Source organism: Amblyomma maculatum, chromosome 5 (genome assembly GCF_055883805.1).
Source record: "Amblyomma maculatum isolate TAMU_Amacu chromosome 5, ASM5588380v1, whole genome shotgun sequence".
In the NCBI taxonomy this organism is placed as follows: domain Eukaryota; kingdom Metazoa; phylum Arthropoda; class Arachnida; order Ixodida; family Ixodidae; genus Amblyomma; species Amblyomma maculatum.
This window is the reverse complement of record NC_139348.1, coordinates 152,978,644-153,006,540: the sequence shown is the minus strand read 5'-3', so window position 1 is coordinate 153,006,540 and position 27,897 is coordinate 152,978,644. Positions and strand designations below refer to the sequence as shown.

Sequence of the window (27,897 nt, the reverse complement as noted above, 5' to 3'; positions counted from 1 at the left end):
AACGTGCACTGACATCGCACTGCACGCGGACGCCTCTCCGTTTCGCCTCCATCGAAACGCAGCTGCCGGCGGTCGGTTTCGCAGCCGGGTACTCTGGATCCACAGCAGCTTTCGCTTCACATTAGGTTCAGCAGCGTTGAAACCCTAAACTTTTGCCCTTCGGCTTTCGACGTGGAACTACTGCTGTTTCGAACGACGGCAATGTGCGAAACGTTAAATGCATGAGCATCTGTAGGCCCACGTTGCAAAAAGCGTCCGCAAAACGTACCTGTACGCACACCCAAAATTTGATTTGACCAATTTGGTTTGGTTTTTGCAGGGTTTAATGTTTCAAAGCCAATGCCAGACGCCGTAGTGGAGGACTCCGGAAATTTCGACCATCCGGGGTTCTTTACGTGCACCGACATCGCACAGCACGCGGACGCCTCTCCATTTCGCCTCCATCGAAATGCAGCCGCCGGCGATCGGTATCGAACGCGGTACTCTGGCACAGTAGTCAGCATGGCGAATTAGTGATGCATCCCCAATATTTGGCCCCTCCTGGACCTCCGAAACTTGTCTTCGTCCGAAATTAACCAAAATTAGTGTCTAGAATAATTTGAGTACGGTCAACGCATTGGTGACTTCCAAATTTAGATGGGCCACCCAATATCTGGCTCCCTTGGTCCCCCGGAATTCGTCCAAATTTCAGCTTCATTACTGTCTAATCGAATATGGCCAAATTAGTAGTGACTTACTAATTTTGGGCGATCATCCCCAAATTTTGGCATGCTTATGCATCTCCGCGAGTGGGAGGCTACGTTCATCACTGGATATATATATTTTTTTTGGCCGAACTACATTTCAAGCAGTTTAAGCTGACTGTGCCGACGATGCCTTAACTGCACCGCTCGTAGAGAGCCTCGCGGCCAGCCGGCTGTTCTGGCGCAGTTTTAACAACGGCAAGGTAAGAAAGGTGTTATCAAACTGCGTTGCCTTTCATGCAGTTTAGCTCAGCATGCCCGCCGGCGCGGTTGTGAATTATTCAATAAATTTTCAGCTTGAAACCTTGCCTTTCATGTCACCAGGGACAATACAAAATTACATTATGATTGCGCTGTATAACGTAAAATGAACGCATTGAACACAACAGAAATGCTACCGTGTTACCACTCCTGCTAGCAGCGTATTCAAACATAAGCAGAGTTCCTTTTGGTATTATGCAATTCTTTATTCTACAAACTCACGGTTAGTTGGCAACAATGCTATAAAGTACTTTGTGCAGGTACTATAATGCTACAGAAAATAGGGGAAACTAGACTTGACTAGAGAAGGGTTTATGAAATAAACAGCTCGTGCACGGCAAGAAGCTCTGTGAAAAGGCACTTACATGTTTCCCTGGAATGATGCTTTCCGTAGGAACTTATCTTGGCTTTTTCTTGTTCTACACTATTTCTAGCTGCAAGCTGTCATGACTATGTTCACGTGATTGAGTAGCCCACAATAAGTACTGCATAATGGGTCACTTGCCTGCATCCACAATTCACTGCTTTAAATGGAGCCACAGCTGAACAGAAGTGAAGTTTAACACTGCAAGTTTTACAGCAAAACATATTTGTTCAGAATTATTTGGCTGAACAGGCATTCTATGGTCAAGACAAAACCTAACCAAATGCTAACCGTTCCACAATACTTGTGCAAAGCCAGTCTTTGTGGGCCAAACCAAAAAGCCCCCTTCACACAGGTTAGCTTAACCTTGGGCTGCTGTGAGGACACTGGCTTACAGAGATGATATGCTTATTATGCTACAAGCACCACTACAGACTTTAAATTAAAGGCTAAAAACCCGCGAGAAAAAAGATCGGGCCACAAATCTATGCATATGAATGCCCGAGTCACATAGAGACCTCAAAAGAACATATCACAAACGACACACATTCGAAGAATCAATGCCTCAATGAACACAAATACTGTGGCTTTTAGGCATGAACAACTACGGGACAGCATCAAAACAGCTGCCATTGTTCTCGGCAAAGGTAACAACTGAATTCTTAAAAATATTTGAAAAGCGTGTTCTTGTTTTGGCAGCCTTACAGCAGGTATAAATGCTTCACTTTTATGATGTCTTTATCAAGTCAAGAAGAAAAAAAAAATAAAACACTAAGACATTTGCTTAGCTACAGTAGCCTGGCTTTGGGAATGTACAACATATTTCACAAACCACATGAAGAGGCTACGAGATCACTCTATGGCAGAAATTATCTGGCATCGAGGTAGCTCACATCTCAAATCGACCCCATGAAACTTCTTGAATTTCACACACTGGTGCAACAAAGTGGAAAAGTCAAAGAACTTGTTCAAATATGAAGTGCAACGACTATAAAGCACGCGCTTTACTTCAGCACACTGTGAAGCTGTCTTGAATGCTCGCGCTACTTGCAAATCCTGCGCCAGTCTTGTAAATGCACATAACACACGTTGACAATGCATCCCACGCTCACTGCATCGAAAAATGTCGGCTAGCGCTGATCGTGAAATCCACTGAATGCAATCACGATGCCACCGGGGAAGTCGGCAAGACTGCCGGTGTGGACACACCAGCGTCACCGCCAGTCTTGGACTCGTCATCGGACTCACTGTCCGAATTCGGGCTCGTCGGGTCCCAGAGTAAACGGTCGTAACTGGGCGGCTGGGTCGCCACGAACCGGCTCGCGGCCAGCATGGCTAGTCCTCCGATGAGCCCCACAACGGCACCCACGCCTAGCGTGGAGCGAACGCCAAGCCACGCGGCCACACCACCACCGGACAGCGCACCTACACAGAAGCCGAGGCCGTTGTGGCAGCACCTCATGGCGATCAGCAGGCCACGCTCGGTGCTCAATCTCGTCGACGAACGGCGCGCCCAGCGCTCGCAGGCGACCCACAGTAGCACAGAGGAAGGCGGCGACAGGAGTTGGGCCACAGCCGCCAGTTCCCAGCCGGACTGTACGTAGCAGGCGCATCGGGCCGACACGCAGATGATCCCGAAGGCGAGCCAGGCCAACAGACGACTCGGCAAGCCACCGGCGCAGAGGAGGAACATAGAAGCGACGTTCGAGACGGCCCTCGCCATAAGGACGACGCCCAGCTCGACTTTCTTGCCGGTCTCTTCAAGATGCCACATGAAGAAGGTCTGTTCCAGACCAGCCAGAAGTCCCAGAAAGAAGAGACCTCCCATGACGAGACCTCCCTCCACGTTCTTGAGCGCGGTGCCGACCCCGCGAAAACCTCCCGATGTCGCCTGGCGACGCAGCGGCTGGTGCGGCTCGGGAAAAAAAGCTGCTAGAGGAAGCGACGCGAAGACGAGCGTTCCAAACGCCGCCAAGTACACCTCCTGGTACCCCCACGTGGGCAGCGGAAGGCAGGGTGTCTGTGCCGCCAATATGGCGACGGCGCCCAGAACCAGGGCAGTAATGACTGCCGCGTACGTCTCGTGGCTCCGGGATTTCTCTGTGGCGTCGATCTCGTCCAAGAAGCCAAAGTACGACTCGTCAGCCACGAACTTGGCCAGGGCGAACGTGGAGCTCCCTAAGACGACGGCGGACGCGAGGAGCAGCAGTAGAGCGGTGTTCTCGAAGGGCGGGTCGGTGCTCTGCGATCCGGCGTCACCTTCGTCCGCGTGGTTTACCAGGCAGTCTGGGCTGGTCTGCTCTCCTTGGCATGCCTGGTTCGCCGCTACCGGAGGCATGCCCTTCTTGTCCTTGACGGGTATGACTTCGACGGGGAGCGTAGTTACGTTTGAGAGAGAGTTGATTAGATGAGAAGCCGATGCGTTTCCAGAATGTATAGCTGACTTTGCTGGCATCGTAGACACCGTCTCCTCTTGCTGCGGTACTGTCGCCTCCCTACGTACTCTCGAATGTCTTTCATCAGACACCGCTTTGAAGGGCGGAAGATCGGCTAGCGGAGCAACTTGAGGCACGGCCGTCGGCAGTTGCTCGTACGTTTTAGGCAGCATTGGCTGCGGTGTGCCGTTCTTTGCGCCCTCTTGAGCCGCCTTACCGCTAACGGACACCTCGCCGGGAACGTCCTGACCGTCGACGTTTCCACCAGGTATAAGTTCCGGGGCGACGTCACTGGGCGATTCGAAGATGCTAGCGTGCGACTCGCGGGTATCGGCCACGCACGGAGACACCCACTCGCTTCCGCCAGAGGTTGGCGGAATCGCGAGCACAGACATAAAGCACACAATGGCCACAACACTGCTGGCGAGGAGCACGGCTCGCCAGCTGTTTCGACGCCATTTCGGGATCCACAGCGCGGCGGGAACGAACAGCCCGGATAAGATGGCGGCCACGGAGAGGATGGTGCCGGTCTGCAGGGGATTCAGGCCATGGTGGCGCATGAAGACGGGCACGAAAGGGTCCAGACAGGCCCTCGCCGCTGCGTCCAAGCTGAAAAAAGCAGTGGCCACAGTCTGGGCCGACCGCACGTTGTATACGCTCATGGCTTGCGCAGACGGGCGCCAGTATACTGACGCGTCTCCGATGAAGGTCTCTCTGCTACCAGGAGCTGCCCGCGGCTACAGCTGCAAATGAAAAGCACATATACAAGCACTCATACGTTGCACTCGTCAAATTCTCGTATACTGCCATGTTCGGTAATGCTCATGTCACACGAAGGGATATTTTGCTTTTTTTTTATTTAGTCCGCCGGCACGTAGCAGCTGCATGCGGCTCGTCCCGGTAAAATGCGTCTAACGCTTTTGACTTTTATACTCCAGAAGCTGCCTTCGTTAACTTACCTCGAAAAATGCGACCTAAATATCTTACTGAGCAGTACAAAAATAGGGGTGGGAGTTTTCGGTTTAAGAAAAAAAAAAAAATTCGTAAAATTATGGCACATTCAATTGCGAAATTCGGTTGCAACCGACAAAAAAAGTCAGCGTATAACTTACATGCAAGTCGTAGCTTACTGATTACGGGGCTCAGATTGTAAGTGGTCACAAGAAAGAAAGAAAGAAAGAAAAAAAAAAAACCGAAGCCAGGAGCGCGGCGAGACACCGACATTGTTGGATTAAGTACTGCAATTTAAGTTTTGAGGCACTGGTTCACTACTTTTGACGCGTGCACAAACCCCAGAAATGCACAACCTCGTCGAGCCCCATACCTCGGCAGTGAGCACCACAGAATTTCGACCAACACACTTAGACTCACGCGCGCGGGCTCACTGAATTCATGAACTTATTTCAATTAGACTGACTCCGACTCACGACCCACTTCGTCTCGCGACTCATCTGGGCTCATTCACGACTCACTGACTCATGATTCATTTGGACTCACTCGATCATCTCGACTCACGACTCATCTGGACTCATTCAGCCCCACGACTCATTTTTGCTCACTGATGACAATCTGGGCTCATTCACACACTTCGATTCACGACTCATCTGAAATCTGGACATTTTGACTCTGAAGCCATTTAGCCTTAAATCGATGAAGGAATTTCAAGGGCTGCTACCGAGAGGTCACGGCGAGCGTAAATAGAAGAGAGGGGGTTACTGAACTGACCAATTATTTTGCCTTTATCTTCAGGTAGGAAGGAGGTTTTGTTCTTTGTGCTTTTGTTTCCTTGACGGTTTTTCATCTCGGTGAGGCATAATTATGATTTTTACTTTTGCTATGAAACACGATCAAGCTTAACAATAAAGGCTGCCAGCAGACACAAACAAAAAGCATGAAAGGGCTTGATTGGGTCTCTATCCACCTTAAGTTGTATATCATCAGTGACAACATTCATAGTGCGCCCAATGCACAAAAATCATTCCGGAATTGCAGAATCTGCAATAGAGAAATGCGTAAGCCTGAGCGTTGCTGCTGCACAAGGTATAGACCCTATTTACTATCAGGTTTAGCGGGCGGCCGTTGTGGCAACCCTGTTTTGCGGAGACGCCATAACGTTGGGCGGTTCGAAACTAAAAGCATGCTTCCGACGCGTCGGCGCCAGTCTACCAGCGTCCTCCCTGCTGCGTGCCACTCATTTGTCGGATATTTAAGACGCCGTTCGGAACGCCGTCCAACCAGAGCTCGGATTTCACCGACGCCGTACCCTGATATGCCGTAGGCCCTCTCTCTCTTTCTTTCTCCCTCTCCCATGTTGCGTTGTGCGTGCCATGGTTGCCAGTGAAGCAACAATGACGTCACGTGAATAAGCTCTATAATCACACTGCGGAAATTATGATAGCAGCTGCGTCGTTGTTGAAGACAATGCGTAGCAAGCTGCGCATGTTTTTATTTTTTAAGGCGAAAGCACTTTTTGAGGGCTCATGGTGAAAATCTTGCGTCGTCGAGATGTCAACGCCTCCTAAGAGGCGTTGGCTTTGTCCGCGAGAAATATCAGAGGAGGGGGGGGGGGGCGCTGCCATAACTGCCGCCTGCTGAACCTGATAGTCAAGAGGGTCTATATCCAGGCATAGGAGAGCTAAGCCATGTTTAATTTTTCTTCTCTATTTTCTGGTTGGTTGGTTTGTGGGGTTTAACGTCCCAAAGCAACTCAGGCTATGAGAGACGCCGTAGTGGAGGACTCCGGAAATTTCGACCACCTGGGGTTCTTTAACGTGCACTGACATCGCACAGCACACGGACGCCTTGCTTTTCGCCTCCACCGAAAAGCTCTCCTGTCCGCACGAGGCAGCGGAAGTGGCTCAGCTACAGAGCCAGTAGCAGGCCCTTGCATTTTCTTTTTCTTCTTCCTTCAACAACAACGATAACTGACATGGCACAAACATATATTCATTTTATGAACGCAACAAGCTATGAAGAGGGACTAAATCTGTCACACTCGAAAGGAGGAACGCGGTAAGTACAATCACTTGCGACAGCATACAATTGCACCTGCGCGGGAGGCTACGAACGCGTGCTCGAATGCAACAGCAGAGGAAGCACCAGAAGGTGAAAAAATAGTCACTGGCCATCTCTCGACGATATTGTGCATTAGTATAGCGAATAAATTTTCCCTCGTACGATGCAGTTTATAAACTTTCTTTTCTTTCGAAGGAAATGAATTTTGTACTCAGTAAAGCATACCGTCTTGCGCTTTTTTGTGTACGAAATGAGATCTATTTTTTAGCAACGCTGTGAACATTACCGACACGATGCACCTGACCCGCCGCGGTGCCACTTTTCGATGGAGGGCGGGTGGAAAGGAAGGCGACCATGCAGTGTCCGATGTCAGCGCACAAAGAGCCTGCAGGTTTGGTTTGAGGGTTTAACGTCCCAGAGCGACTCAGGCTATGAAAGACGCCGTAGTGGAGGAGTCCGCAAATTTCAACCACCTGGGGTTCTCTAACGTGCACTGACATCGCACAGCACATGGACGCTGCTCAATTTCTCCTCCATCGAAACGCAGCCGCCGGCGGTCGGGATCGAACACGGGAACTTCGGTACAAGAATCCGTTGACACTAAGCAAACTTTCGTGGTTCATCTCCAGGTGGCTACATAATGCGTTGCTGCTGGAAAAGCGCATGCGTCAACAAATGTTTTTACTACGCGCTGGTTCCGTAGGGAGAGGTGGTGAACGGTGGCTGTTCCTGGCCCTACGGGGCTGGGACGGTAGGTCAGCGCTGCTGGCGGCGGGGGCTAGCCTGTCCGAATTTTTATCTGTTGTAGGCCGTCATTGCACCCGCCACTGCTTCGGTGGTGGATGACGGCTGTTGTTGCGGCGCGCGTCTTTCTCTCCCTCTTATTTCCCTTTCTTCTCTACTTTCTCTCTTCTGACCACACGAGGCAGCAAAGGTGGCTCAGCTCGAGCCAGTAGCAGGCCCGTGCATTTTCTCTTCCTTCTTCAGCTACAGCCACAACAACAACAAAATTTCAGAATGAGCAAAACTACATCGCCCTTCTTCCCTTACGGCGCGGTTCAGGTGCCCACAGAAACAATTGTGACAAATACTGCGTATTTCTCTTTCCGTGAACTAATTATTATTACTCTAGTAGACACCTCAAATTAAATTTCGCTACACTGAAAAAGTGCAAAATATCTGGCTCTTCGGCAGACACATCAAACACGCCATACGAGGATACAAGCACAGAAGCAGGAATGAGACCCTTAGAGCGTGGTAAGTACGCCTTTAAGTGAGCGCTGCTGTCTGCCGCACTCACTATATCAGCCATTGCGTGTCCGCAATATATATATAGAGAGAAAAGGTGAGAAAGAGGTGCTAGACGCTTTCGCCTCATCGCACGCGTTGCCCAAAGTGCCCCCATGGCATAAATAAAGCTGACACCATAGAGTAAATTACTGTGTGCAAAATCCATGTCTTTACTTTGAAGCCGAAACTAAGCGTAGCCATGCAGATAGCTCTCGCGTAATTCCAGGTTTAACGACTAGCTAAACCACAGCTAAATTTTTATAGCGCTTTATTCCTGATGTGCTACTAATTGAAAGCTACCTTATTACATGAGCAAATGCTTGTACGGGCCCTCCATGCCACATTACGGAGCATTGGGGGGGCATTTGTGCAGCAATCGCTTGGGCGAACACATTTGCTAGGGCGTGCCTGCTCTTCAAACCTTTTTGTCGCATTGGCGAACTGATGGACGGAAAAAAACATCCTCGAATAAGAGTCCTGAGAACGTAGCCATTCAAGGCATTCCTGCGTTAAACGGGGACAGAAAGAAATGTGGGGAAGCGAGCTGCCCTCCCACAGCGGTCGCGCACGGCGCCTCCTCTTTCCTTCGCATACATCGAACGAGCAACGGAAACGACTGTCGCTCAAAGCTAACACGCCAGCACGACAGAACGCTAGCAACGTCGCTGCCAACTGGTGCAGCTGCCGCAGCAGCTATATATACGGGCTGAAGTCGGAGGCGTAAATTTAGATGCCAGTGTCACGCGCGCCAGGTTTACAATATATGCTAATATGCTTTGAGCTTTGTAGCGCTTAACAGGAAAGGCCAGACAAAAAGTAAAAAAAGTGTGTACTATAATGCTGGGCTTTAACACAGTTAACATTTTAATACATAGAAAAGTTCAACCTAAGATTGAAAGAAATAACCTTGTTGTCTAATTTTTTTTTTCCACTTTCATTCCCACCCTCCTCCCTTCCCCTACGGCGCGGTTCGGGTGTCCACAGAGCAAGTGTGACAGTTACTGCGCCTTTCCCTTCCTGTGAACCAATTTATTTATTATTTATTCACGTAAAAGTATAACATGATTCGCTTCTTCATTTAGGTTATTTTTTGTTTCATATAGGAAGTCTGCGGCATCATATAGATATAGAAAATGGCATATATGCCCTGCAGTAGGTGTACTCAGCATGTGATAACATTCACGTAAACGGGGTTAATGGGCCAGGTGAGCGGTAATGATAATCCGCCAGACGATTTGGTTACACAGAGAAAAGCAAGCCGACTTTCAGGTTATGCATAGCCAGTCGGGTTACGGGAAGGCGCCTGCCACCTGTTATGGTCCCAGTCGCTAGACTGCTGGAGAGAAGTAGAAGGTATAATCTCGTGCCGTTTCCTGCGTTATAACGAGAGATTCAACAGCAGTCACACCATGGCGAATTTAAAGGCGCCGAACACACACACACACACACACACACACACACACACACACACACACACACACACACACACACACACACACACACACACACACACACACACACACACACACACACACACACACACACACACACACACACACACACACACACACACACACACACACACACACACACACACACACACACACACGCACGCACGCACGCACGCACGCACACGCACACAGGCGCTCTGTCCCGTGTGTGTGTGTGTGGTTTTGTGCATGATTTTTCGGCGCCTTTAAAGGAGTATAGAAACCTAATTTTAGGTTCATGTTTTATACAATTTAACGATGCGTAAGGTATTACTCTACACGGACCAATACGTGATATTCGCCTACTATCGCTGAATAATGTATAATCGAATTTCTTTTCCCACCTGTTTCGGTTTCAACAGCCAAGCGATGGCGGTGACGTCGAAGTCTAGGCCAAGTGACAGATGGAATACAGCGATATAATAATTTCTGTGTCGTTTTAATTCACCGGAAAACTAAAGGTAGCATGCCTCAAGAAGAGGAATTAAAAAAAAAAAAGTGGCTGGTGGTTTAACTTTGGTTAACCCTGGATGGAAGCGGCAGCTTCATGTACAGGGCGAGTCAGAAGTTCCCAGTCCACAGGTTCTGCTTCTCGTTACCATATTTTAGTTCATGTACAGGGCGAGTCAAAAGTTCCCAGTCCACAGGTTCTGCTTCTCGTTACCATATTCTAGCACTTTAGTTCATGTACAGGGCGAGTCAAAAGTTCCCAGTCCACAGGTTGTGCTTCTCGTTACCATATTCTAGCACTTTAGTTCATGTACAGGGCGAGTCAAAAGTTCCCAGTCCACAGGTTCTGCTTCTCGTTACCATATTCTAGCACTTGAGTTCATGTACAAGGCGAGTCAAAAGTTCCCAGTCCACAGGTTCTGCTTCTCGTTACCATATTCTAGCACTTGAGTTCATGTATAGGGCGAGTCAAAAGTTCCCAGTCCACAGGTTCTGCTTCTCGTTACCATATTCTAGCCCTTGAGTTCATGTACACGGCGAGTCAAAAGTTCCCAGTCCACAGGTTCTGCTTCTCGTTACCATATTCTAGCACTTGAGTTCCCATTAAAGCTATCGATGATCTCAGAGGTTTGAATAAAACTTCTAACCTCCAGACAGTTTGAGGTTTGGGGACATTGTAGCTGCCTGAATATACTGCTCAGAAGCAGACCCTGTGGCCTGGGAACTTTTGACTACCCTTGTACATGGCTACGCTCATTGTCAAGCTTGGATTGAACACATTGTGAGTTTTTCCAAACGTAAAGACCGTTCTCCATCGGTCTATTCAGCATGACGACTTTTCAGGGCCTCATTCGGGCGTGCCTTCTTCGCATTCCGACGTGCTACTTTAGCAGGGTGTTCTTCCTCCTCCATCTCGCGCATTGTTGTAACCTAGCTAGGCAGATGTGTTGGCGTTGTGGCTGTAGGAAGAAGGAAAAGAAATCGCACGGGCCTGCTGGCTCTGTAGCTGAGCCACCTCCGCTGCCTCGTGCAGACAGAAGAGAAAATAGAGAACAAAGAAAAGGAAGAGGGAGAGAAAGACGCGCGCAGCAACAACAGCCGTCGTCAACCACCGAAGCGGTGGCGGGTGCAATGACGGCCTACAACAGATAAAAATTCGGACAGGCTAGCCCCCGCCGAAAACGGCGGTGACCTACCTGTCCCAGCCCCATCAGGGGAGACCTACCTAGGCAGGAGCCCGGGGGCTCCTATTTATACACGCATCGCCCTTCTAGCGCCTTCTACTTCCACGTCACACTGACGTCCCCTCACGTGACCTTGACCATGACAGAGGTCACGGGTTATTTGGTCGACTACGTGACTGCCCCAAGTCACATGGCGACCACCAGGATCAACACAGAAGTTTGACCTCTAAAACTAGCTCGTGACCTCGTGACCTTGACAGTGGTCACGGGCCACTTGGTGGCCTAGGTGACTGCCCCAAGCCGCGTTTACATGAATGCGACAGCTAGCGCATCGCATCCCAACCGGTTCCTAGCGCATCGCATTCATGTAAACAGGGGTAATGCGCTAGGAAAGCGCATCGCATTAATGCGCCAAGCATGGTTGGATTAAGAGGGGTAAGTCGACTTACCCCTCTCAATCTCAATTGGCGACACCGCGTTCCGCCCCCACCACGCTAGAGATGATGCGCTACATGTAAACGCTGTAGCATCGCATCACCGTGAGGCGCTACTAAATGCGATGCGATACGAAGCGCTACTGTCGCCTTCATGTAAACGCGGCCCCAGTCACATGGCGACCACCAGGTTAACACAGAATTGTTATAAATCTCCTGACCTTGACCTTGACAATGGTCACGGGCCACTTGGTGGCCTCCGTGACTATGCCTCAAAGTCACAGGGCGACCACCAGGTTTAAAACAAAAGTATGACCTCTAAATCTCGTGACCTTGACAGTGGTCACTGGCCTTAACTCTGGTAGTTAACTCTAACAAGACCAAGGCCATCTTTTTTCGGCCCCTTAGCCTGGATATTACTGTAAACAATATTCCGCATCTAGATAATAACATTATTGAAACTGTAGACAAGTTCGAATCGCTCGGTGTTGTATTCGACTCTCACATGAGGTGGTCTGACTATATAGTTCAGTTCAGTTCAGTTCAGGCGTTCAGTCGTGTCCGACTCTTCGTGACCCTATGGACCATGTCACGCCACGCTTTCCGGTCTCTCACTATCTTCTTAACATCACATAGCTTCATCTGCAATGCCTCGAGAATGCCATCTAACCATCGCGTTCGCTGCCTACCCCTTCTCCGGCGACCCTCAACCTTTCCCAACATCAAATCTTTCTCCAGCGACTCCTCTCTTCTCATCAGATGACCAAAGTAGCTGAGTTTTAACTTTAGAATTTGACCCTCCAATGAGCAGTCAGGGTTTATGGTCGACAATATCGACTGATTTGATCTTCTGGCAGTCCAAGGAACTCTTAAGAGTCTTCGCCAGCACCACAATTTAAACGCGGCAATTCTTCGGCGGTCAGCCTTTTTCACAGTCCAACTCTCGCATCCATACATCACAACTGGAAAGACCATAGCACGGGTTATACGGATCTTGGTTGGCAGACTAATGTCTCTGCTCTTTACTAGGCGGTCAAGGCTAACCATTGCTCTCTTTCCCAGAAGCAGGCGTCTCCTAATATCATGGCTGCAGTCTCCTTCCGAGGTAATCTTGGCGCCCAAGAACAGAAAATCTGTCACAGCTTCCACTTCTTGTCCATTGATGATCCAGGACTTGATAGGGCAAGACGCCATGATCTTCGTCTTTTTAATGTTCAGTTTAAGCCCAAACTTTTCACTCTCTTCTTGTACGCGCATCAGAAGTCTCTTGAGTTCCACTTCACTTTCTGCCATTAAAGTGGTATCATCCGCATATCTAAGGTTGTTGATACGTTTTCCAGCAATCTTCACTCCAGCTGAAAACTCGTCCAGACCGGCCTTTCTCATGATGCACTCTGCATATAGGTTAAATAGGCAGGGCGACAGTATGCAGCCTTGCCTCACCCCTTTCTCAATCGGAAACCAATCAGTAAGACCATGCCCAGTTCTGACTGTGGCCTCTTGCCCTTCATAAAGGTTCCTGAGGAGACAGATGAGGTGAATTGGAACTCCCATCTCTTGGAGAGCTTGCCACAATCTGCTGTGATCTACGCAGTCAAACGCTTTCGCATAATCAATAAAGCAGAAGTAAATGGGTTTCTGGAACTCTCTTGCTTTTTCCATGATCCAGCGAAGGTTGGCAATTTGGTATCTAGTTCCTCTGCCTTTGCGAAACCCAGCTTGCACGTCCGGAAGCTCCCGATCCACATACTGCTGCAGCCTACCTTGCAGGATTTTTAACATCACCTTGCTAGCATGCGAAATAAGCGCGATCGTGCGGTAGTTGGAACAATATTTGGCACTGCCTTTCTTTGGAATGGGGATGTAAACTGACCTCCTCCAATCCTGTGGCCACTGCAGGGTTGTCCAAATCTTTTGACATAATGTATGCAGTGTGTTAACAGCGTCGTGGTTGAGGCTTTGAAGCAACTCAGCTGGAATACCATCAATTCCGCTAGCTTTGTTCTTAGCAAGGCTGGCTAAGGCCCATTCAACTTCACTCTTCAGGATGCCCGGCTCGAGATCAGTAATCACAACCGTCCTATGTTGGGTTTGCACATCCGGGTCCTTCTTGTACAGTTCTTCTGTGTATTCCTGCCACCTCTTCTTTATCTCTGAGGCTTCAGTGAGGTCCTTGCCTCGTTTGTCCTTTATCACGCCCAGCTTAGCACAGAAGCTTCCTTTGATATCTTTGATTGTCTTATACAGAGCTCTTGTGTTCCTTAATTGGCTGTTGTCCTCAACTGCTTGACACTGTATGTTCAGGAAGGCATTCTTATCTCTCCTTGCTATTTTCTGAAAATCCGCATTGAGAACCTTGTATCTTTCTCTTTCCCCCATACCTTTTGCCATCCTCCTTTCCTCAGCTATTTGCAAAGCCTCTTCAGATAACCAGTTTGCTTTTTTGCATTTCTTTTGCTTTGGAACTACCTTAGTAGCAACTTCTTGTATTATATCACGAACATCAGTCCACATCTCTTCGGGCTCTTTGTCTCCTAGATCTAATTCTTGAAATCGATTCCTCACTTCCACAGCATATTCTAATAGAATCTGATCCAGATCATACCTGAAAGGCCTTCTAGTTTTCTGCGTTTTCCTCAATCGAAGCTTAATTTTGGCAACAAGAAGCTGATGATCGGTGCCACAATCGGCCCCAGGCCTTGTTTTTACTGCTTGTATAGCGCTTCTCCATCTCTGCCGGCAAATAATATAATCGATCTGATTCCTGTACAGACCGTCCGGTGAAATCCATGTGTACAGGCGCCTCTTGTGCTGTTGAAAATGAGTATTCGCTATGGTCAGGTTGTTTTCTTGACAGAACTCTACTAGCCTCTGCCCAGCTTCATTTGGCTCACCAAGACCGAACTTGCCTGTAATTCCGGATATTTCTTCACTCCCGACCTTAGCATTCCAGTCTCCTATGAGAAAAACGACGTCTGATGATGGGGTGCGGTCTAAAAGGCATTGTAGGTCCGCATAAAATCTCTCAACGTCAGCTTCTTCAGCAGCAGTGGTCGGTGCATAGACTTGGATAACTGTTATGTTGAAAGGGTGACCTTGGATCCGAAGTGAAATCATTCGGTCGTTTTGGGGGTTGTACCCTAGCACTGCTTTGCCCATTCTTCTGTTTACTATGAGAGCGACCCCAATCCGTCTCTTGGATTCGTGCCCACAATAAAATACATAATGGTCGCCGGAGTTAAATTCTCCCATTCCGGTCCACTTGAGCTCGCTGATACCCAAGATATCAATGTTCAATCTGTCCATTTCTCGCTTGACGATATCCAGTTTACCTTGCGTCATAGATCTTACATTCCATGTTGCTATGTGATATATCTCCTTGCAACATCGGACTTTCCGGTCGCTTCCCGACACATCCACAACTGAGCGCCCTTTTGGCTTTAGCCCAGCCGCTTCATTCGTCCTGGAGCTACTAGGAATCGCCCTTTGTTCATCCCCAGTAACATGTGGGACGCCTTCCAACCTGGGGGGCTCATCTTCCGGCGCCATATCGATAATGGTATTGTGACTGGCCATAGGGTTTTCTTGGCAGGAAATACTGGAGTGGGTTGCCATTACCTTCTCCAGTGAATCACATTTTGTCAGAACTCTCTGCCGTGACCTGTCTATCTTGGGTGGCCCTACACAGCAGAGCTCACGACTTCATCGAGTTTCACAAGCCCCTCCGCCACGACAAGGCAGTGATCCATGAAGGGGCTGACTATATAATGTATACTGAAAGCAAGCTTACTTGATCTGTTGGCTTCCTCTCGAGACTTCGGAACGAATTTTCCCCAAAGCATAAGCTCCTTATTTACCACGCTATAATTCAATCACACATAAAGTATACTGTCATCTCGTTTGGGGTACAACATGCAAAACAAATCAAGAAGGCCATTAGACTGATTGCTCGTGCATATTACACTGCCCACACAGAAACATTATTTCCGCAATATAGGATTCATTGTGTGCATACCATGTTTGAGTATCGTTTACTTCACTGCCTTAAATTGTCACCTCAATGCTTAACCGACTTCTTGAGGAGTATTGCTGGACTTAAGCCTTACGAAAAACCCTTTCACACCAGAAGGAAACAACTATATGGGACGTTCCTCGAACGGAGCGAAGACGTTGCACGATAACCAGAGCATTCGTTTTACTTTGCATGCATACTAAATCATTATTGCATACAGAACCCAAACATCTTTACCGCCTCAATTAGGGACTTTAAGCTATATTTCATCAATTCCGCACTACTTTCCGCTCCTTGCCTTGAACATTATCATAAGAATAGCCACTTCGTTCCATTACGTTTTACCATGTTGCGTGCATACTGTTACATGATTGTTGGCAGTTAATTTACTGTGGTAGTTTTTAATTTGCTGTTTCACTTGTATATTTGTGCTTTTTCTGTGCTTCATAATTTTCATGTTATATACGTATGTTCGCCTTGACCTGACTTCTTGTTGCTCTGCCTTCACTGGGCCTTGGGCATCTCTCAAGCTATCGTAGCTTTTCGCCCGAGGCCCATTTCAATTCTTAAAAATGTTTAAACGAAGGTGCTCCTGCTTACTTTCGCGCAGCTCTCTCTGTCTGGTGCCACACAGTACACAATGTGTTTATCGTCTTTATGTATAAACTACCTACCTCATACGCGACAGGAATAGCACGCCGTACACAAGGCTCGGAAATTTACAAACAATTGTGAAACAGACGAGTGAAACACAAAACGAAACAAACGGGCAGCGAACGGGCAACGATCAGCACACGTGTGTACGAGCATATGCTGCACTGGCTTCGGCGAATGCGATGGGTGGAATGCTGAGAGCCAGCGTCAAACACCGGTATCGCTGCCAGCCTTAGCTAAAACCAGCTAAAACACAGAAAACGGGTACAACAGCTGGAAATGAACTGCCTTATCGTCTCCGTGATCACTTCCAATCATACCATAAGCGGCACTTTGACAGCATCAGAAGACGCCGCAGAACAACCGGAATTTGAAAAGTCGCTTGAGCGAAGATCGAGATAGCTCGCTCTCTGAGGAACGCTTTGGTCACGTGAATATGTTGGTGTGAACTGTTAAGAGCCTTCGATGTATCCAAACTGCAGTTAATGAATACTAAAACCGTACTCACCGTCGAAGGTGCAGTCGCTTCTTCGACGTTTCCGTCAGCAGGAGCGCCACAGCGATGAAGTGCGTAGCAGCAGCGCGCAGTTCTGTCCACCGGAACGAGCACCATGTTCGCGCAGCCTACAGAAACACGCGAGCCGCCAGGAAAGAAAGGAAGAAAGCGCCAGGCCCCGGTAAACACTAGACTGCCAGCAGTCACGATTTCGCGAAGAGCTAACGGCTGCGGCAAAAGCTAGGCACGGCACTTGCCGCGTACACCGCACTGTAGTACGCGCCCACCACAGCTGGCATCTCGGAACATCGACGTCTCCTGCGGTTGATACGAGCGGAAAGGTGAATAAAGAAATATATATAAAAAAAAGACTCGCTGGTGGCTCCTAAATAAGGATAGACCTGCCACTACTAGCTTATAGGCCTCATTTCCTTGCGTTAAAAAAGATATAAAAACATGAAAAAAACTTTGTAAGTTTCTAGCCTCATAGTCGGTATTGAGCTCTACCTGACTTAAATGCATTGTTTTGTGCTCTTTTGAAGTCAGAAAACAATTTATCGGTGGGACAATTTGTTTCGGATCGGTCTAAGTAGGTGCACTAAAATGGAATCAGGTTCACCGTTCACCGCTTCCTCCATCGTTTCCACGACAACCAGAGCGACGGAAGTTGACATCGGAAGTGACGTCTCGGATGCCAGCGTGCCAGCGTGTCTCGGGGGTAGCAATGGCGGACAGCAGCGGCGATCGTGTCGTCGTAGCTCCTAACGTCGCTTCGGCCGATTCTTCTTCAGGCGGCGGCACCCAAGACGCGGCCAAATCGCACGAGCCGGACATGGGCGACGTGAGTGAGACGTCTAATTTGTTTTTGGGTTCAACCTTCTAATCCGAAAACGGCACGTTTTGTATCCCACGATCGGCGGTGGGGTTGTCAGCGGCGTTCTATTTTACGCGTCCGAATGCGGCTTGCGATATCCTTTGAAATAGTGACTTCTGCCCTGTTTGCTGCGAGCAGCAGTCTACGCCTCGGAGGACCGACGTGCAAGCAGGCGTTGGTTTTGTCTGATCATTCGGTGTTTAGCTGTGCGTATTTATTATATATGTTTTCTTTTGGCCCGATGCGCTTCCGCAACCGAACACGCCTCTTTCTGGTTTTGCGCGTGTCGTGGCGTATGCAAACAGCTTGTTTTCGGGTTACGCGTTGCTCTTTTCAGCTCGTCATGACCCTCCTTAGTCCTGGGTGGCCTTCGCCTGGTTTTGCACGTGTGCTCGCGCGCTCTTCTCTGCTTACAAAGCGATCGTTGTGGCACGGTGTACTGTCGCGACACAGGCGCCGGCATGCAGCTTTAGGTTAAGCAAAATATGCGCTCGCCCGTCTGCTCGTTGTCGCTTCGTTCAATGATTGCGAAGATTCGTGGCAGCTTTGCATCATTTGTGGCTGATGATTTGTACAAATCTCCTTGTAAGGCACGCGCAGTGCTGCAAACTCCGTCGCGACTTTTTGTTACGACGCGCAAGTGAAGAACCCCGAAAACGAAACCAAGATTTTTTTTTTCGGCGCTGTACTCTATGCAGCTTGACGCGCTAGCAGCAGTTGGCCGCGGAGCTTTCGTCGCAAGCGTGATTTATGTGACGTCCTCATCGTTTAATTTACAGCCTGCTGGATGGCATTTTTATTCGTGCATAAAAGGCCTCCGTTTTTGCAGTCGCCTGCTGTAGCTGCATGATTGGAGAGCGTATTTTTCAATGGCAGGCGGCTAGCTCAGACGTAACGTTTTCGGGTTGCCGCGTTTGAATGAAGCTTCTAAATTGTGCGACTTGCTGAACCCGCACGCTTTACGGACGTTCCTTACGTGAAGTTGCAGGAAATACACATTCTTGCCTTAAGTTCAAACCATCAGGTATTAGTGTTCTCAATTTGGGTTGGTTGCATAACGACCTGGGAACACACCTGCAAGTAGCGCGGCTGAAATGCAGTGTCAGTGGACTTGGATGCCTTAGAAGATATTTGCATTGTGTTGTTTCTTGCGTTGCTTGGATGAACTGCCTTGTATATTGCTTGTCTGAAAGCTCATTTCAGTGGTTGGCATATCTTTATTTTTTGGCTTTAGCTTCACATGAATAAATGCATAAATAAATAAATAAATAAATAAATAAATAAATAAATAAATAAATAAATAAATAAATAAATTAGTTAGCAGAACAATTGCTGGGAGCCATTTTTCTCTTTCCAAGGAGCCAAGGTTCTCTTTCACCTCATTTCTGTACCTCAAGCCCTTATGGAATTGCAGCCTTGTGATTCTATTTCTGTTTGCATGATGTGATGATTTACAAAAAAGATATCACAGAGCACTGCCTGTCCTTCCCCATCTATCAGCTGCTGCCACTGGCCTTATAACTTTATTCATGCAGTCATCATTATGGGCTGACAATATGAAGACCTGTGTGCTCTGACATTGGTTGCCAAACACTGTCATTGAAACTGGATGGCAGATTTGTCTCCACATTGTTACTTTTTTAAAGGCTGATATTGTATCAAAACAAGCTGCCAAGATTGCATTTGTCTTGTTACTCTTGGCTTTACTGTTTGCCTGGACGTATTGTATTGAAGCATCTTGATGGCATATCAGGTGGACGTTTGCATAGCATTTCAAGCCACGACTCTGATGTAGATTTGCAAGAGCAGTTGGCATGGCTTCACAGAAAAGAACCATGCCTAGTATTTGCAAGCTCTTTTGTTGCTTATACCTCTGTCACACGGTCAATTTCGATCCTCATTGAACTCGATCTGCATTGAGGTTTTCAAGAAGGATTGAAGCATCCCATGCTACACGGGCGTTTTCAATGAGAATTGAGAAATTTTCCTCATGTGTGCTACGAGGGTGTCGACGACAGCTTTCGAGTGTGCTTGAAATCTCAAGATCGATTGAGGAAGCAGCTGGAAGTCAAACAGGCTCGAGCTCGATTGCACTTGAAATTTGCCGTGTGACAACCTCGATCTGCATTGAGTTGAATGCAGATCGAGTTCAATGAGGATTGCAACTGTCCGTGTGACGGGAGTATTAGATATGCATTATCTATCATAGAAAGACTAGTACTCATCAGTTGACTGTGGCAAAAGGCAGTGAGGTGAGACTTGCTTTTTTTGCCTTTTGTCTTTCTTCTGTGATCATCAGGACCTTAGAGGAGGCAAGACTGATCTGGAAGGATGCAGTGATCCAGTGCAAGAACTGCTTACCATGGCAGCCGGTAACGTCACTCAGATGGAATCCTCTCGCACGTAAGCAATCTTTGCCATTTCTCTTTCGGCTGAAAGTACATGTCATATGGTTGTTTTTGCTGTTAGGCTGTTGAGAAGGCTGTTGAGAGGGCTGTTCCATGAAGGCCCATGTTTAAGTTTCGTTGATTGTGTTGGAGGTGTTGTGTTTTTCTGGTCGAGCGGCACAGATAAAAGAAAAATTGGGAACATTTTCTATAAAGGCAACTCTGGTGGTTTTTGAACATGATGGGTTGATAATTGTATCAACCTTACTTAGGGTGGCCTCTGCCCGGCACTAAAGCACCTTTGTAAAATGCTGGGTAAGGAGTATTTGTTGTATCAGACCAATTTGTGATGCCATGGATAATGGTGCAAATCTTGTTAACTACACATTTATCAAGCAGACTGGTTATTATAAAGCAGCTGTTATTTTTTCTGAAATAACCAAGAACAAGGTTGAAATTATGGCCTTGAAAAACAGAGCCGGCATTGATGACTGCTCAAAACTCTTGACAACATACGCAGAAGGTTGCTCATAAAAATTTTTCTGATTAAGGCCATGAAAGAGGGAACAAGATTCATTTTGCACTGCAACAGGGTGCCACCTGGCCATGAAATGTGACACAAGAACTGTGACACTGTGCTTGGGCCAACATATTGGCCTGCAGTATGATTAAATAAATAAATTAATAAATTAGAAGACTGCAGAGAATGTACCATGGAGTTCCTTGAAATACCTGTGGAAGCAGAAAAGAACGTCACAGCAGTTAGGGCGTTCGACCACACGAAGATGCGAAATCGAATCTCGGCCGCCGCGGCCGCAGCGACCGCCTTTCGATGGAGGTGAAAATCAAGGTGTCCATGTGCTGTGTGATGTCAGTGCACGTTAAAGAACTCCAGGTGGTCAAAAATTTCCGGAGCCCTCCAACAAGGAGTCTCTCATAGCACGAGTCACTTTGGGATGTTAAACCCAGAAATTAGACCAAACCAAATTACATACCATGCCCATAACACACAACACGCATCCCGAATGTCATCAGGCCTGACGCAAGACACTAACTAAGACGATGGAACAGAGGACAACTTCAAGGACAAAGGAGATATCTTTTGTGAATGCTACGGGTTCCTGCAAAGGCATTATAACAGTAGCCGTCACTTGCTTAGGCCACGCTGTAGCGGGGCTGACTGTTAGAATTCAGACGTCGCACAAATGGAGGAGGCAGCGATCACGTTGGCTGCAACACAGACTGATTCCATATACATCATCACCGACTCCTGAACTGCCCACAGGAACTAGACTAGGTATTTCTGCTTGCCTAAAAAATCTCAACCCAATCCATACACTAGGCCTGAAAAAAGTAATGTGGGTGCCTGGTCATCGAGGGGCAGGGGAAAAGAGTGTGCACACGTCGCAGCCCAAGCATTCCTTTTCCAGGATCCCTCATCACTCCCATGACGTGACCACCGCCCGCACCTTCCTACATACCACAAGATATGAAACACGTCCGCTTAGCGAGACATTCTCAGCACCCACTAAAGGACTCTATAAATCAGAAGCGGTTAGTGGCACTTACCTACAACAGCCCAGCTAGACTTTAAACAAATAACCTGGTATTTCTCGGCTGAAGGCATGTTTTGCGGCCAGAAAGCAGAGCGTTACCTAATGGTATGGGTTTGTGGCAGCAGCGTATTGGGGTCACTCAAGAGGAAAGTATACAACAGTTGCATTTTACCTGTACTCACCAGCAGGACTGAAACGTGGAGGCTAACAAAGAGGGTTCCACTTAAATTGAGGACAATGTAGAGGACTTTGAAAAGAAAAATGTTAGGTGTAACATTAGGAGATAGAAATTGTGCAAAGTGGGTCAGAGAAATAACTTGAGGTAATGACATTCTGGTGGAGGTCTGGAAGAAGAAATGGGCATGGCTAGTGCATGTAGTGCGAAGAGGATAACCGATGGTCACGTAGGGTAACAAATTGGATACCAAGCAAAGGAAAGCCTGGCGGGGGCCAGCAGAATGGTTTGTATTAGAAATTAGGGTCCACAGAAAATCTTAAAAGGTGTCTTGCATTTTGAATTAACCCAGTTTGACATATTGAGATTTACTGTAAAGAGGATTAAGTGTGCTTGTTGCATATAAGTATATATTAATCGAATGCTCAAAATGTGCTCCCTTTCGTACTGGTGTGACCTGTAATACATGTATTTCTGCTGCCTTTTGTGCGCTTGCAGAAAGCAGTGGCTGGGTGGCGGTGACGAGGCCGAAACCCGCAAGGATGACCAGAAGCGCGTTCCTGGCCCACTTCAAGCTATGTAAGAGCGTGCTCCTGGCCATTTGCATTACGAGACGATTGTGCCTAATTTGCCTTGCTCACTTTGGTCTGACCGGAATCGTACAAGGCTGGGTCATAGCTCCTTTGACTGCGTGTTTGCTATTGATGCCACAGTGCTGTTGACTGGAAGAATCTTGGCCTTAACAGGACCCTGGGCTGTTTGCCATCTCTGGTTAGAAAAGTGACGCGAGAAGCTGTTACTGCCCCCTTCGAAGGCGAGCACTGATCACAGATGTTTTGGCCACGTGACCATAGGTGACACATTTTTCAGGTCACCTAACTGGGACTGTGTATAACACTTTATGTTCATTAATTTGTCCTCAGGTTTATGTCCAACTGGAGCGGCCAGGTGAATGTTGGTGTGTCATTAATTTTAGAATTACCTTTATTCTGGGCATTAACGAGTAGGTAAATGGGGGTGCAATCCTTCATCATGACAGCATTGGCGACACGAGCCTGCATTTTGAGACAGCCATATTTGGATGCTTTTTGTGAAAGTCGTCGGAGGTTGTGGCGCACAAGTGGCCACTGGTGCACTGTATTTGGTACCAAAGTTGGTTCAAAAGCAAAATTGGATGATTTTGTTCATCGAGCTTTGTTCGCTTGATGTCGGTTTTTTACACCACGGAGAGGAGCTGTTAACCCTCTTGAAGCCGAACTGTTCATGGGGGATCATATCAGAATGGCCAAGACAAGTTATGTTCGTCCATCCCGGTCTTGAGCTATTCCCCCGTCAAAAATGGGCTACAGTCATCAGCTTAATTTTTTGCAATTTACACGACACTTTTTGCCAGTAGTTCCCATGATATACAAAACAAAATAAATACGTCTTGCTTGTTTGTTGTGCATCTCAAACCTGACAACGGTCATTTCAGGCTTTGCGCAAGAACCTGTTTTGAAGTGTGTCACGCAGAGTTTGTGTTAGAACAAAGCAATTCCTGTGTACTAGTTAGCATTGTGTTGCTGATAGTAGATCAAATAAACATGGCATATTTCAGTATTTTGCAATCAGTTATGTAGTATGGTATGCACTGTGGGAAAGCTGTCCTTAAGAGCAGCTGTTTCTTTTTGAATTTCTTTTTAAATATAGTAATGAAACCAGTAAGTAATGTCTTCAGAATAAGCGTAACATGGAAAAAAAATCTCCCCTAAAAAATTTGGCAATTTTAAGCATGTTTTGCAAAACTTAATTTTACAGTTCAAAATGTAGTAGGCTTGCCGGTAACTTCTCACATGGCAACAAGTCCATCTGAGGATTTGATGCCTGAGCGGGGTTGATGTAAAGATTCAGTAATTTTGACATCAATTCAGTGGGAAAAACTCAATTTTCACCAAATCTCACCAAATTCTTGTTGCGCATTATGTCTGTGGAATTAGCACAGCACACTTGGTAAACATGATTGCTGAAGGGGATTGCACGAAGAAGCGGTGAATGTTTGACTTGGAAATTTTTGCCTACGAAATTTAGCTTTCAACTGCCGAACGATGGCTGGGAGGTCATTGGCATGCTGGAGTCATGTGAAATGCACAAATATTGCAGCATTGTTGCCGCATTGTTAATTAAGCTTTTCCACATGTTTTAATAGTAGAAAATGAGTAAGCAGCGATTTGACACAGTTCTTTTATATCTCGGGTCACCAATGCATGTCTGTGAGGTCACAAGCATTGCTTGGTGGTGAACTGAATCGCGGTGTTGTGAATCATCTGAATGCTGAATTTTCGAATGGCTCCTCTAAAAATTGTGAAAATTGCTCCGGGAATGTAAAATTCATTTTCTGAAGACTTGAGCAATGTTCATCACCTTTACGGACAAAAAAATAAACCGAAAACAGCGATTTTTCGCAGTTCTGTTGAACTCTTTGATTCAGGGTATGTTGCTGGACGAGTTGGTTATTCATTGTCAGAGAAAGAATGCTATAGCAGACGATGGACCAGGAAGAGGAGAGAGCGCATGTGTGTGTGTCCTCCTCTTCCTGGTCCATCATCTGCTATAGCGTTCTTTCTCTGACTCTTTGATTCCTTTGCAGTATTGAGAGAGTTGGAAGCAGAACTAGTCCACTATGAAAAAATATCTGCAACTTCTTCCGCTTTTTGATGGAGGCAAAAAGCAGCACGCCTATGTGCTGTGTGATGTCAATGCACGTTAAAGAACCCCAGGTAGTCTAAATTTCCGGAGCCCTCCACTACGGTGTCCTTCTTAGGCTTAGTCGCTTTGGGATGTTAAACCCATGAACTAAACCAAACCTTTTCAAGCAGGTTATACCTTGCCACAGCGTGACCTTGAGAGCCCTTCCAAATTAACTGATCGCAACCCCATTGCGTCTGATTTAACTAGCTTCCAATGCCACATACTTGCATGGGCATTTGAGGGTACTCTGTGTATCTGTGTGTTTACTGTGTATCTGTCCTTAATGCCTGGCAGGCATGCTGGTACTGAGAGAGGCTTTGCTATTGTATCGTCTTTGTGCCGGTTGTGCAGGCCACTGTCGCTGGATGACATTCGAGCCAGCCTGGATAACATCGTGCAGCAGCACTGCCTGGCGCAGTCACCTCACATGAGGGCCTCCTTCTCTGGGTGAGTGCCCTATCTTTAGTTGGCCGCACCCTTCATTGGAGAGCAGTACTCTGAAGGCACCACCTCGAAAAAGGCACTGTTGCTACGGGCATCAGGTGCCTTGGTTATAGGGTACGGACAAGTTAATGCATTCTAGAAGCAGGCATTTCGTGGGGAAACAAGGTCTATGGGCAAGGGATGGCATTTTTGTTCTTTGTGTGTGCTTTCTAGGTGTACTTGTCTGTCTGCCTTTAGAATGCTTCTGAGACCTTTCAAAGGCAAAATATGTATACTATGCAGTAGTTCACATGAAAGATTTGAAGGAATCATAGTTGAATAAAGGTGAAATTCGACAGGAGATCGTGGAAATTGGTCAAAGGTTTGTGGTACAAAAGGGAGCCTTGAGAGACTGAAGGACTAAAGGTGACTTATTGTGTGCTGATTATAGCTGTAGCTGTTTTACTGCCAATGTTGCCGTTAAATTTTACATGGCTTTACTCTTTAACTGCAGCATTGTGCACGCGTAGCTCACTGGAGTTGCATTGGTCTTCCGGTGTTAATGAAATGCACAGGAGACAGGGCGGGAGATGAAAGCTTCATATTAGTGAAGAACCTAAGCATGTGAAAACTTCAAGAGCACTGTGGAATCTACACGGCAGAAATGCAAAAGCCTAAGTGTTGCTGGGGCACACGATGCATCACATTTGTTATCATTATTATTGTCAGCTACATGCACCATCATTGTCATTACCACTAATTGCAGCGTCATTGTCATCGCTACTATCATCCTCATGGTAGACAAGAAGAATTATGATGTGCATGATCCTGGGCATGGGGCAGTTGGTTAAAGCGCTCGGCTGGGGATCCAAGCGTTGGAGGCTTGATTCTTGACGGAGACAGGATTTTTATTTTTCTGATGACATCATCATGACTTCATTTGATTGACAGCTATAGTGTGACCAAACGAACGAAGGCCGACAGTATGAGATGTTAAAGGCTTTCGCCTTAATACAGTAGAACTTCGTTGGTAAGCTTAAAGTAAGTGTGAGAAAAAATGTATTGTTCAGGATTTTTGAAAAACGTATCTGTAGGATAATGTATGGAGGTAATATGATTGCAATGAAATCACATGAAAATAATCACAGACATTGATTATTTGTTTGCACGTTCACTCCAACTTGCATTGTCTTGAGTGCGTGAGATTGCAGCACATCTGGTCCTGTGAAAGTAACCAAGTTCAGTTCCATGTTGTTTAACCTTGCCGAGGTAGCGGAGTGGTTAGGGCACTCGACTACTGTGCCCAAGGATGCGGGATCGAATCCCGGCCGCGGCGGCCTCCTTTCAGTGAAAGCAAAAAGCAAGGCACTCGTGTGCTGCGCTATGTCAGTTGGAAGGTAAAGAACCCAGTTGGCCAAAATTTCCGGAGCCCTCCACTACGGCATCTCTCATAGCCTAAGTCGCTTTAGTGCATCAAATCCTAAAACTAAACCAAACCAAAATTCAATGTTGTTTCCGAATGCTCCTCCCCAGTGCCACGTTGCAGGTTGGGGAAGCTGCGGCGGCGAATGAATATAGCTGCGTTTTTGCTGTTCGTGCTGTATTCCCCAGACCCGACCCGCTTGTATATAAAGGCATAGTTTTTTTTTTTTTTTATTACGCAAGCTTGCTATAAGGCATATTATAAAAGCCCGTGTAAATTATTTTTCATTAGGAACCAGAGAAGACTCCTGCTCTTATTGTTGTCGGTGAGCCATTTGGAAAAGTCTTCTTCCCTTGTTGCGGTTAGTCCCACTTCCTGCAGAATCTTTATCCTTGATGCCCTTTGTTCCCTTGGCTTAAAGAACTACAAAGAAGCTGTTACCTTTCTCCTTTTCATGTTGTCTCCTCGCTAAGTCGCCTTTTTTGTGGTTAATTTATGCTTTGCCACTTTGCACTGTCATGGTGCAGAGAAGCCACTGTGTCAGTTGATAAACGTATAACACGACTAGCATTTGTTGAAATTTTGGATTTAGTATACAAGAGTTTGTGTCATTTGGGAGCATATTAAGCAGAAGAAAAACCTTTAAAATCAGCGTCATCGGCTAATCAGCCAATCAAAGCCAAATCAAGCCAAATCTGAAGTTGCTATGGCTTGTTGCATTTGATGTCTGCAGTTGCAGTTGTTTACATGTTGCTTGCACGGTTAGCTGACATGGCTGAACACAAATTCTTTGATTGTTTGTGTGACTTAACGAGACTACATGAAGTCAGAAAGTCGGGAGGAGCTGCCAACTCTGGCCGCTCATTTGATGTGGGCGAGAATCAGCCTTCCTGTGCTCTTTTGGATGCCAAGTCAAGCATGCTATGCTTAAACCATTCAAGCATGTTTGTGGGGTATGTTAAAAGTAGAGCATTATATGTGGGGTGGTTGCCTACGCTTTTGTGTCATACCCTTCAAAGTGGCGCTTAAGTGTCCCCCACACTTTTTACTCGTGCAGCCAGACTCACTTCACCTTGTTGTGAAAGACGACATGCTCAGAGTGGGTTGGTACTTGCAGGGATACGTTGCGGCGACTGGACGATGCTGGCAAAGCCGTGGTTGCCTCGCATGCGCTGGCAGCATACCTCTCCACACTGGAGGGCGCGGCGCTACGCAAGGTGACGGCACGCATCGTCTCCGACACTGGCCTCTGGGTATCCCGCCTCTTTAGGTGAGCACCCAAGTTGTGACTCCTTGTGTCCTCGAAGAATTAAGTGAAATGTAACTTTCTCCCATCATGCTTAAGCCTACTGGCAGTGGTAACTTGCTCAGTCCTCTTAATTCAGGTTCTGCCAGTGACCGCCAGGGTTCTGAATATCTTCTACTGCAAAAGTGTATGTCCCAACGACTTCATAATATTTTATCTCTCTAAGGGCAGAAATGTCAGCTCGAACTCTGAAGCTCT

General features: G+C 47.2%; 2 protein-coding genes across 2 annotated transcripts in view; one reads left to right on the top strand and one right to left on the bottom strand.

Moving 5' to 3' along the window:
* Positions 1 to 1,189: 1,189 nt before the first annotated feature.
* Positions 1,190 to 17,230, bottom strand: LOC146189985 (major facilitator superfamily domain-containing protein 6-like protein A). The gene is made up of 2 exons (XM_084604704.1): positions 16,841 to 17,230; positions 1,190 to 4,546 (listed from the first exon to the last, which is right to left on the bottom strand). The coding sequence occupies exon 2, from the start codon at positions 4,463 to 4,465 to the stop codon at positions 2,531 to 2,533; it is 1,935 nt and encodes a 644-aa protein (XP_084460830.1). The 5' UTR covers positions 4,466 to 4,546; positions 16,841 to 17,230; the 3' UTR covers positions 1,190 to 2,530.
* Positions 17,231 to 17,510: 280 nt separating this feature from the next.
* LOC146189984 (pyridoxal-dependent decarboxylase domain-containing protein 1) overlaps positions 17,511 to 27,897 on the top strand; it is a 37,031-nt gene continuing 26,644 nt past the window's right edge. Inside the window, exons 1-5 of the mRNA XM_084604702.1 lie at positions 17,511 to 17,669; positions 20,002 to 20,105; positions 22,319 to 22,399; positions 24,899 to 24,994; positions 27,511 to 27,663. Of these exons, the coding sequence (XP_084460828.1) occupies positions 17,520 to 17,669; positions 20,002 to 20,105; positions 22,319 to 22,399; positions 24,899 to 24,994; positions 27,511 to 27,663 (584 nt within the window). The 5' untranslated portion in view covers positions 17,511 to 17,519. The remainder of the gene's footprint in view (positions 17,670 to 20,001; positions 20,106 to 22,318; positions 22,400 to 24,898; positions 24,995 to 27,510; positions 27,664 to 27,897) is intronic.

What these genes read in the sequence shown, in the direction of transcription:
- LOC146189985 (XM_084604704.1), bottom strand. Translation starts at nt 4,465, where the DNA reads ATGAGCGTATACAACGTGCGGTCGGCCCAGACTGTGGCCACTGCTTTT.